The following is a 12,818-nucleotide window of genomic DNA, read 5'->3' as shown; positions in this document are numbered from 1 at the left end:
ATCAGCAGGATCACTGCTCATCTCCGTTTCATAAAAGGACACCATAGTGTAGTGACTGATTAAAAATTAAAAATTGATAAAGTCCTAATGGCCAATATTAGTGATAAGCAATAGTCCAAATAAAAGAAAAATCCAGAAGAAATCGGTGAATGGATGAAAAAGATTTCAGGTGACCCCGTGGTGGGCAACTGGCGAGGTGCAGGGGGATCCCACTAGTAAATAACCTATTAACCAGAAGTACCCACCCTACACAGGGGTACAGGGCGGGTATTAAGCTGGGGATTGAACTCCTTCCCTTTGCTCCTAAAGCCTCGTACACACGCAACGATTGTTGGCTATGAATTTTCGGCCAACGTCCAATCGACCGATTGTTGGCTTGTTAGTATGATGATTCCAACAACCGACTGCGACTTTTCGGCCGAACAAAATCTGGTGTGCAGACTATAAAATTTTTGTTGGCCGTCACCACAACGGCCGATTGTTCCTCAGTCAGTACAGAATTCGGCCGACAAAAATCAGATGAGCAAGACTGGGCATGCTCAGAGAAGAAAAAACATGGAAAGTAAACCAACACATGACATCACTTCTGAAGTAGATTTTTGTTGGCAGAGAAAATTCGTGTGCAGTCTAGAGCACATTCCAACCAACACAACAACACTGGACAAAAGTCGGCCGATCGGTCGGCCAACAATCGTTGCGTGTGTACGAGGCTTAACTTCTTAGTGGGTCGGGGAGGCTTTTTACCTAATAATAAAAATCAGTGTTATGGTATCACACTATCGAGACTTTTCTTTTGCCCTGTATATTCTACTGCTGAGTGGCCGGCCTTTACCCACAGATTCCGCTTATTATACTACCATCCTTATTGGTGAGGACCTTAAGGATCCTGTTTTCCTTCGGTGACACCCGGGACCCCCAGGGATGGCCTCCAATACCTCCCCGACCCACTAAGAAGTTAGGAGCGAAGGGGAGGAGTTCAATCTCCAGCTTAATACCTGCCCTGTACCCCTGTGTGGGGTGGGTACTTCTGGTTAGTAGGTTATTTACTATGGGATCCCCCTGCACCTCGCCAGTTGCCCACCACGGGGTCACCTGAAATCTTTTTCATCCATCCACTGATCCTCTTTCATTTATTCACCGATTTCTTCTGGATTTTTCTTTTATTCGGACTATTGCTTATCACTAATATTGGCCATTAGGACTTTATCAATTTTTAATTTTTAATCAGTCACTACACTATTTATTGCCTTTTTGCACTTTATTCACCGATTTGGCATGACTACTGGCCATTAGGATTATATATATATTTTTTTTTCAGCTAGCTATCATATATTATTTATACTATAATATTTTTTTCGCTAGCTACTATATACTATTTATCGTTTGCACAACACTGCATTTATTGCGATTTTTCCCAGTATAAGTCCCCGTTCACACTAAGGCGACCTGTTATAATAGGAGCGACAAAAGTCACTCCGACTTAGAAAAAGGGTCCTGAGCTTCTTTGGGGCGACCCGGAGGCGACCGCCATAGACTTCAATGTTATGAAGTCCGTGGCGGCCGCTCCGAGGTCGTGGCGCGCCGCTCGCACTGCGACCTCGGAGGTCGTCCCCCCAAGTCGGATCGCGGCAATGTGAACGGGGCCTAATTGTTCTCTATTTACTGCACATCGTTTAGCACTATTTGTCACTTTACATTGTTTATATTATTATTTATTTCATTGTTTCACATATATCACTGGATTGCACTTTTGTATCACTGGGATATATTATCTATTTTCTACATGCTGATTTTATCATTTTATCTCTGTTTTTATATGTGGGTTTATTTATTTCATTGTTCATACTGACACTTTCATTTATCCACATATATTACATTGTGATTCCACAATTATTTCACATAGGCAGCGCCAACTACCCATATTTCTAACCTCAGCGGCATTGCTTCAAGTCCAGTCAGAATCGCAGTAAAATTGCAGCAAAATCTCTAAAATTGTGCGACTTTTCGTGTGAAAGCACTACAGAAATGCTCGGAGGCCTGGGTCACATTTCTGCGACTTAAAAGCTGCACGATTTTCCTGCAATTTTTTTGCTACGATTCTGGCTGTACTTGAAGCAATGCCGGCGTCTGTGGACCTCAAAACGCATTAAAATCGCCCCAAAGTACTGAAGATACTCTGAAGTCGTTGCGAGTTGAAGTCGCATAGATATGAACAGAACTCATTGGAAATCATGGAGTGCGATTGGTCATGTGACTTTGTAGTCCCAAATCGCAGGGAAAGTCGAAAGGGGTCTAATGCTGGCCATACACGCACAGAATTTCGGCCGAAAATGGTCATTTTAGGAAAGATCGTTCGAAAATCGGGCCATTAGTGAACACAAGTTTACCGACGATTTCAATCATGTGCCCAGCTAATGTGGACGGATCCATAGCGAAAACTTTTATCGTTTCTTCAAAAGTTGTTACGTGTATGGTAAAATTGAAACGAAAATAATATTCTGACTCGTATTGTGCATGTTATCGAACGATCATTATAATCATGAAAACGATTATGTAAAAGAGTTTATTCTGTAAGTTAGTGGCAAATTCGCTTTCGATGACGAATAATTGTTCAGTCAGCAAATGGCCGAAATTCTGTGCATGTATGGCCAGCATTAGTCTCCATTCACAAATATGTGGGCAAAATCGCCGACATTCTGCCCCAAACATTGCAAATCGCGGGACGCCATGCGATTCCTGTGACTTGCAATGGATTCCAAAATGCGGTGCGATTTTGTCGCGATTGGCATTTGATGAATTGCGGCAAAATTGCGAAAACAGAATTGCCGGACGCCTGACACCCAAAACTTCTAATGGGGGAGGGGTGCCCTGTGATTCTGTCTGCACAATTTTACTGCAATTCTTCGGGCGACAATTGCGCAAAATCGCACCGCGTTTGGGGGGCTTTGCCTGTCATGGGAATCGCAGCGATCCGAGAGCCAATCTGTGAATGGAGAAACGCTTCATGGAAGAAACTAAATCGAAGCTGATTGGCTGCCAGGCAGAGCCACACCGCAATCTGCACCCTCCAGTAGTAAATGCCCCCCCCCTCCCCCCCACCTCTGTGTTTTAGCGCTGCACCGCAATCTGCACCCTCCGGTGTTAGTAAATTGGGGGTGTCGGTGCCGATAAATAATCGCTGACAGTTCTCACTTCTCTTATCGGAAAAATTTCTTCCAATCAATAAAAAATATCCGAGAAATATTTCCCATCAATCCGAAATATCCAACAATTAATATACCCCTCCCCCCCCCCCCAAATATTTCTTTATAGGGGGAGGGGGGCAATTCCAGGAAATATTCATCAATATAAGAATCAGAATACAATCATCGCACATCGATTTCCATCGCCCCCCCCCCCCCCACACCGAGAGATTTCCATCTACAAATATCGGAAAAACCCTCAGAGAAATCTTCATAAATCCGCAAATTTATAAAATCTTCTTTTCAGGAGAGAAAATAAAGAAATGACATCGCCGGAGTATGGAGCGATAATCTCCCTCTATTCACTAATCATCGCACGATATTATCGCTCCATAGGAGAGTTTATTCCTGACAGAGAAAATAATAAGAAATATTCCAATATTATTATAGATCGGCCGATCCACACATCCGATATATAAATATAGATTTTATAAATGATCACCAGATAATAATAATATAGAAGGGGGGGGGGGGATGGTAAAGATCGATAGAGAATAAAAATATCTCTTTATTCATTTCATGGTGTAAAGCGCTGCGCCACAGAAATCCTCAACAATAATAATAATAATAATAATAATAATAATAATAATAATAATAATGATAATATATAATTCCTGTATAATAATAATTATTAAATCCACTTTGAGACGAATTATTTTGGAGTTTCAGCGCTGATCTGAGTGAAAATTCTCTGATTTGATGAAATTATTCTGGAAAAAACTTTTCTATTCCTTTGTTACATTTTATAAATAAAAATCCTTACCAATAATAATAATAATAATAATAATAATAGTAATATATAATAATAATAATAATAATAATTGATACCAAATATATTTTTTTACACAACTTCCACTGATTATTACAATTATCTTACAAAGCAATCCGAACAATTATATAGAGATACAAATATACTCTGTGTATACTCTGTGTGTACTCTGTGTGTATATATTCTGTGTATATATAGATTTGGTTTGATGCTGATTTTTATTATATTCTAACGGAAAAGGAAATATTTAATAACTATTATTATTAATAATAATAATAATAATAATAATAGTACAAATAAATTACAATTTTCTTGCAAAGCAATACAAAAATAGATGGATGAATGGAGGGATGGATGGAGGGATGGACGGATGGATGGAGGGATGGACGGATGGATGGAGGGATGGAGGGATGGATGGAGGGATGGAGGGGATGGACGGATGGATGGAGGGATGGAGGGATGGATGGAGGGATGGACGGATGGATGGAGGGATGGAGGGGATGGACGGATGGATGGAGGGATGGAGGGATGGATGGAGGGATGGAGGGGATGGACGGATGGATGGAGGGATGGACGGATGGATGGAGGGATGGAGGGGATGGAGGGATGGATGGAGGGATGGAGGGGATGGAGGGATGGATGGAGGGATGGAGGGGATGGACGGACGGATGGAGGGATGGAGGGGATGGACGGATGGATGGAGGGATGGAGGGATGGATGGAGGGATGGAGGGGATGGACGGATGGATGGAGGGATGGACGGATGGATGGAGGGATGGAGGGGATGGAGGGATGGATGGAGGGATGGAGGGGATGGAGGGATGGATGGAGGGATGGAGGGATGGACGGACGGATGGAGGGATGGATGGATGGATGCATGGATGGATGGATAGATGGAGGGATGGAGGGATGGGGGGATGGATGGATGCATGGCTGGATGGATGGACAGATTGATTTTATTTATTCTTGTTTTTTGTTACATAATAACATTTTCTTTAGGAAAGAAGTTGAGAATTTTCCGCACATTTCTCTCTGGATTCCCTCAGTAATATTTATGAATGGGTTTGTTTCTGATGACGTAGTAGTATATTTGTAGTATGACGTAGAAGTATAATTTTAGTATATTTGTAGTATTATGATTATTGCTATTATTAGTTGTATTTTTATGTCAGACTCTGACGTCATCATACATAGATATTTGTACAGGTGATGTATTTTTTTGGATGAATTCCTCTGTTTGGCAGCCAATCCCTGACCTGCTCTCCATTCTCCTGTAATTGTAAGATCTGTGACGTCACATGTCTGGATGGGAGACAGCCTGAGGATCATATAGAAATGTGATGTCACAGTGTGACCCGGATATATCACTGATGGTATATACATGGTGTGATGTACAGACAGGGAATGTAATTCATCTTCTCATCCTCCCAGTAATGAGGTCACATTATGATGTCAGGATCAGAGATGTGACATCACAATCCGGATTATATTAGTGGACTTGTGACATCACAGGCTTTATATTTCTGTTCCCACAGACAGTTCATATTTCTCTCTTGGATGGTTTGTATAGGAGGAGAGGGAATCCCGACCTGAAATATGAACTGTCTGTGCATCATCAGAAGTGAACTGTTATATATGAGGCAGGAGACTTCACAATCCGAATAATTGGGGTGATAGTTGTGTGGGAGAGGGGGAAGGATTGGGGTTATAATTGTATCGGGAGGGGGGGGGGATTGGGGTGATAGTTGGGTGGGGGGGGGGGGGGTCTGGAAAGGACATTGGTGGGTTGCCGTTTGTTCCTCCAGCAGAATAAACAGAGAAGTTTGTGGGAAATATTCGGAGAAATTCCTCCTCTGGGCAGCAAATGGTGAATTCCCATCCGGATCCTCATCTGTATACAATGTACACCAAAATATACCGAATATATAATGTACACCCCATATACCGAATATATAATGTACACCCCATATACCGAATATACACCCCATATACCGAATATACACCCCATATACCGAATATATAATGTACACCCCATATACCGAATATACACCCCATATACCTGAATATACACCCCAGATACCGAATATATAATGTACACTCCATCTACAGAATATAGTATGTATACCCCATATAATACTGAATATACAATGTATACCCCATATACCGAATATATAGTGTGTACCCCATATAACACCGAATGTACAACATATACCCCATACAATACCGAATATACAATGTACACCCCATATACCGAATATACAATGTACACCCCATATACCGAATATACACCCCATATACCGAATATACACCCCAGATACCGAATATATAATGTACACCCCATCTACAGAATATAGTATGTATACCCCATATAATAAATTAATATATAGTGTATACTCCATATAATAAATTAATATATAGTGTATACCCCATATAATACTGAATATACAATGTACACCCCATATACCGAATATATAGTGTGTACCCCATATAACACCGAATGTACAACGTATACCCCATATAATACAGAATATACAACATATACCCCATACAATACCGAATATACAATGTACACCCCATATACCGAATATAGTATGTATACCCTATATAATAAATGAATATATAGTGTGTACCCCATATAACACCGAATGTACAAAGTATACCCCCATATAATACAGAATATACAATGTATACCCCATATACCGAATATAATATGTATACCCCATATACACCGAATGTACAACGTATACCCCATATAATACAGAATATACAATGTACACACCACATACCGAATATAATATGTATACCCCATATAACACCGAAAATACAATGTATACATCATATAATACCGAATATACAATTTATACCCCATATAATATCGAATATACATTTTATACATCATTTAATACCGAATATACAATTTATACCCCATATAATACCGAATATACAATTTATACCCCATATAATACCGAATATACAATTTATACCCCATATAATACCGAATATACAATTTATTCCCCATATAATACCGAATATACAATGTATACCCCATATAATACCGAATATACAATTTATACCCCATATAATACCGAATATACAATTTATTCCCCATATAATACCGAATATACAATGTATACCCCATATAATACCGAATATACAATGTATACCCCATATAACACCGATTATACAATGTACACCCCATACCGAATATAATATGTATACCCTATATAATACCGAATATACAATGTACACCCCATATACCGAATATAGTATGTATACCCCATATAACACTGAATATACAATGTATACCCCATATAACACTGAATATACAATGTATACCCCATATAACACTGAATATACAATGTATACCCCATATAAAACGTAATATACAATGTGCGCCTCATATAATACCGAATATATAATTTATAGGGAAGTTATATATGACTGAACAGGCACATTGGGTGTACATTTTATATAATTGTATAATAGCTCTGTATATATAATGTATAGGAAGGTTATATATGACTGGAAAATATATTATGAGGATATTATTTCTATATATAAATAGGGAAATTATATGAGTGTTTATATATATATCAGTATATGGAATGTCTGGGGGAAATGATATATGAATGGATAGGAATATACAATATATGGGACGATTATATATGACTGTATATGATTATTATACATATAATTTATCGGGATATTTTATATGAATGGATAGGAATATTGTATATAGAATGTACACACAGTATACAGGAATATATACATACAATGAGGGAATTCTTATCTCCGGGTACACAGAATATTATCATCTAAACTTTTCGGAAAATCTCATTTCTGCACTTAAAACACCCCAAAATCCATCCAGGAATGAACCCCGAAAATATATTCTGGTGGAGAGGGAAGAGTTGGGGGGCTATAGAACGTCTGTGACATTCCGGGGGGATTTATATTTATTATAATGAGTTTCAATCGTATATACAATATTTGAATCGCACATTATATATACTATACACCGCACTATGTATACTCTCTCTCTCTGTATATATATATATAAATTACACAGTATATACACTCTCTCTCTATATATATAGATAGTACACGGTATATACACTCTCTCTCTATAGATAGTACACGGTATATACACTCTCTCTCTATATATATAGATAGTACACGGTATATACACTCTCTCTATATATATATAGATAGTACACGGTATATACACTCTCTCTCTATAGATATAGATAGTACACGGTATATACACTCTCTCTCTATAGATAGTACACGGTATATACACTCTCTCTCTATATATATAGATAGTACACTGTATATACACTCTCTCTATATATATATAGATAGTACACGGTATATACACTCTCTCTCTATAGATAGTACATGGTATATACACTCTCTCTCTATATATAGATAGTACACGGTATATACACTCTCTCTATATATATATAGATAGTACACGGTATATACACTCTCTATATATAGATATTACACGGTATATACACTCTCTCTCTATATATATAGATAGTACACGGTATATACACTCTCTCTCTATAGATAGTACACGGTATATACACTCTCTCTCTATATATAGATAGTACACTGTATATACACTCTCTTTCTATATATAGATAGTACACGGTATATACACTCTCTCTATATAGATAGTACACGGTATATACACTCTCTCTATATATATATATATAGTACACGGTATATACACTCTCTCTCTATAGATATTACACTGTATATACACTCTCTCTCTATATATATAGATAGTACACTGTATATACACTCTCTCTATATATATATATAGATAGTTCACGGTATATACACTCTCTATATATAGATAGTACACGGTATATACACTCTCTCTCTATAGATAGTACACGGTATATACACTCTCTTTCTATATATAGATAGTACACGGTATATACACTCTCTCTCTATATATATATAGATAGAACACGGTATATACACTCTCTCTATATATATAGATAGTACACTGTATATACACTCTCTATATATAGATAGTACACGGTATATACACTCTCTATATATAGATAGTACACGGTATATACACTCTCTATATATAGATAGTACACGGTATATACACTCTCTATATATAGATAGTACACGGTATATACACTCTCTCTCTATATATAGATAGTACACGGTATATACACTCTCTATATATAGATAGTACACGGTATATACACTCTCTCTATATATATAGATAGTACACGGTATATACACTCTCTATATATAGATAGTACACGGTATATACACTCTCTATATATAGATAGTACACGGTATATACACTCTCTATATATAGATAGTACAAGGTATATACACTCTCTATATATAGATAGTACACGGTATATACACTCTCTCTCTATATATATAGATAGTACACGGTATATACACTCTCTATATATAGATAGTACAAGGTATATACACTCTCTATATATAGATAGTACACGGTATATACACTCTCTCTCTATATATATATATAGATAGTACACTGTATATACACTCTCTCTCTATAGATAGTACACGGTATATACACTCTCTCTCTATAGATATTACACTGTATATACACTCTCTCTCTATATATATAGATAGTACACGGTATATACACTCTCTATATATAGATAGTACACGGTATATAAGTACAAACTGATGTAATATAACTGGCAGTATATGGGGTTACTTGCTGCTGATTCTATATATAACTCCTGTATATAATAAACGGTATATAGGGTCTATTTTTCCAGGAGATGGACATAACACGTGGTATATGAGGGTGGAGGGGGGCACATAGTATAGGAAGGTGGAGGGGGGGGGGCACATAGTATATGAGGGTGGGGGGCACATAGTATAGGAAGGTGGAGGGGGGGCACATAGTATATGAGGGTGGGGGGCACATAGTATAGGAAGGTCTAGGGGGGCACATAGTATATGAGGGTGGAGGGCACATAGTATAGGAAGGTGGAGGGGGGGCACATAGTATTTGAGGGTGGAGGGCAGATAGTATAGGAAGGTCTAGGGGGGCACATAGTATATGAGGGTGGGGGGCACATAGTATAGGAAGGTGGAGGGGGGGGCACATAGTATTTGAGGGTGGGGGGCACATAGTATAGGAAGGTGGAGGGGGGCACATAGTATTTGAGGGTGGAGGGCACATAGTATAGGAAGGTCTAGGGGGGCACATAGTATATGAGGGTGGGGGGCACATAGTATAGGAAGGTCTAGGGGGGCACATAGTATATGAGGGTGGGGGGCACATAGTATAGGAAGGTGGAGGGGGGCACCTAGTATATGAGGGTGGAGGGCACATAGTATAGGAAGGTGGAGGGGGGCACATAGTATATGAGGGTGGAGGGCACATAGTATAGGAAGGTGGAGGGGGGGCACATAGTATTTGAGGGTGGAGGGCACATAGTATAGGAAGGTCTAGGGGGGCACATAGTATATGAGGGTGGAGGGCACATAGTATAGGAAGGTGGAGGGGGGGCACATAGTATATAAGGGTGGATGGGGGAACATAGTATATGAGGGTGGAGGGGGGCACATAGCATTTGAGGGTGGAGGGCACATAGTATATGAGGGTGGAGGGGGGCACATAGTATCGGAGGGTGGAGGGGGGCACATAGTATATAAGGGTGGATGGGGGCACATAGTATATGAGGGTGGAGGGGGGGCACATAGTATATGGAGGTGGAAGGGGGGCACATAGTATATAGGGGTGGAGGGGGGCACATAGTATACGGGGGTGGAGGGGGGCACATAGTATACGGGGGTGGAGGGGGGGCACATAGTATATAAGGGTGGAGGGGGGCACATAGTATATGGGGGGGGAGGGGGGGCACATAGTATATGGAGGTGGAAGGGGGGCACATAGTATATAAGGGTGGAGGGGGGGGCACATAGTATATACGGGTGGAGGGGGGCACATAGTATACGGGGGTGGAGGGGGGGCACATAGTATATAAGGGTGGAAGAGGGCACATAGTATATAAGGCTGGAGGAGGGCACATAGTATATGAGGGTGGAAGAGGGCACATAGTATATAAGGCTGGAGGAGGGCACATAGTATAGGATGGTGGAGGGGGGCACATAGTTTCGGAGGGTGGAGGGGGGCACATAGTATATAAAGGGTGGATGGGGGCACATAGTATATGAGGGTGGAGGGGGGCACATAGTATCGGAGGGTGGAGGGGGGCACATAGTATATAAGGGTGGATGGGGGCACATAGTATATGGAGGTGGAAGGGGGGCACATAGTATATAGGGGTGGAGGGGGGCACATAGTATACGGGGGTGGAGGGGGGGCACATAGTATATAAGGGTGGAGGGGGGCACATAGTATATAAGGGTGGAGGGGGGCACATAGTATATGAGGGGGGGAGGGTACCTGCCCGCCTTGGTGATGATCATCTCGGTTCCGATCTCATGGAATCTCCTCCATAGATCTCCGCCTTGCAGCTCCGCCTGGACCGGAGGGCGCTCCGCGCAGGCGGGGGAAAGGGGCGCCGCGGATTTGGATCTTTTTTCTGCGGGGACACAACGGGGGTACAGAGTGTGAGCGGTCCCCGTATCATACATCGGGGGGGAGGGGATAGAATTGGGTTTCCCCACTAACCCGGCTCCTCAGTCCCGGGGTCCCTCAGGTGCTCCTTGTCCTCTGTGGCCCCTGGCTCCTCCAGCTTCCTCTTCCCCACCAGCGCCTCCACCGAGAAGGACCGGGCCCGGGAGCTCAGCGCCATCCTTCCCCTCTAGGGGCCCCGATCCGATCTTCTCCGATCTCTGCTCAGAGGAGAAATGAGTCCCAATTCTCCTCCTCACAGCTGCCCAGTACAGGGGCCCCAGGGGACCCTCCCTCCGCCCACCAATCACTGAGGAGGGGAGGAGAGACCCCAACCTGAGTACAGAGAGACTGCAAAGAGAGACCCCCAATCAGAGTACAGAGACCCCCAACCTGAGCACAGAGGAGAGAAGAGACCCCCAACCTGCGTACGAAGAGAAGAGACCCCAACCTGTGTACGAAGAGAAGAGACCCCCAACCTGCGTAGGAAGAGAAGAGACCCCCAATCTGTGTACAGAGAAACCCCCAACCTGCATACGGAGAGAAGAGACCCCCAATCTGTGTACAGAGAGACCCCCAACCTGTGTGCAGAGAGACCTCCAACCTGCGTACAGAGAGGAGAGACCCCCAACCTCTGTACAGAGAGGAGAGACCCCCAACCTGTGTACAGAGAGACCCCCAACCTGAGTACAGAGACCGCCCAAACTGTGTGCAGAGAGGAGAGACCCCCAACCTGTTTACAGAGAGACCCCCCAATCAGAGTACAGAGAGAGACCCCCAAACTGAGTACAGAAAGGAGAGACCCCAACCTGAGAACAGAGAGGAGAGACCCCCAACCTGAGTACAGAGACGCCCAAACTGTGTACAGAGAGGAGAGACCCTGAACCTGTGTACAGAGAGACCCCCAACCTGAGTACAGAGAGGAGAGACCCCCAACCTGTGTACAGAGAGACCCCCCAATCAGAGTACAGAGAGAGACCCCCAAACTGAGTACAGATAGGAGAGACCCTCAACCTGTGTACAGAGAGGGAAGAGAGACCCCCAACCTGTGTACAGAGAGGAGAGACCCCCAACCTGTGTACAGAGAGGGAAGAGAGACCCCCAACCTGTGTACAGAGAGACCCCCAACCTGTGTACAGAGAGACCCCCCAATCAGAGTACAGAGAGAGACCCCCAAACTGAGTACAGAGAGAGACCCCCAACCT

General features: G+C 41.9%; 1 protein-coding gene across 1 annotated transcript in view; it reads right to left on the bottom strand.

Moving 5' to 3' along the window:
• The window catches only part of LOC309543733 (T-box transcription factor TBX22-like), a gene marked incomplete at its 3' end in the record, with an annotated part of 60,418 nt that extends 48,843 nt beyond the window's left edge, over positions 1–11,575 (bottom strand). The window contains exon 1 of the mRNA XM_082276179.1: positions 11,443–11,575. Coding sequence (XP_082132305.1) covers positions 11,443–11,465 — 23 coding nt within the window. The 5' untranslated portion in view covers positions 11,466–11,575. The remainder of the gene's footprint in view (positions 1–11,442) is intronic.
• Between the last annotated feature and the right edge of the window lie 1,243 nt (positions 11,576–12,818).

Source organism: Pelophylax lessonae, assembly GCF_965119305.1.
Source record: "Pelophylax lessonae genome assembly, contig: HAP1_SCAFFOLD_335, whole genome shotgun sequence".
In the NCBI taxonomy this organism is placed as follows: domain Eukaryota; kingdom Metazoa; phylum Chordata; class Amphibia; order Anura; family Ranidae; genus Pelophylax; species Pelophylax lessonae.
Note: the sequence above shows the minus strand (reverse complement) of the source record. Positions and strands in the feature narration are given on the sequence as shown.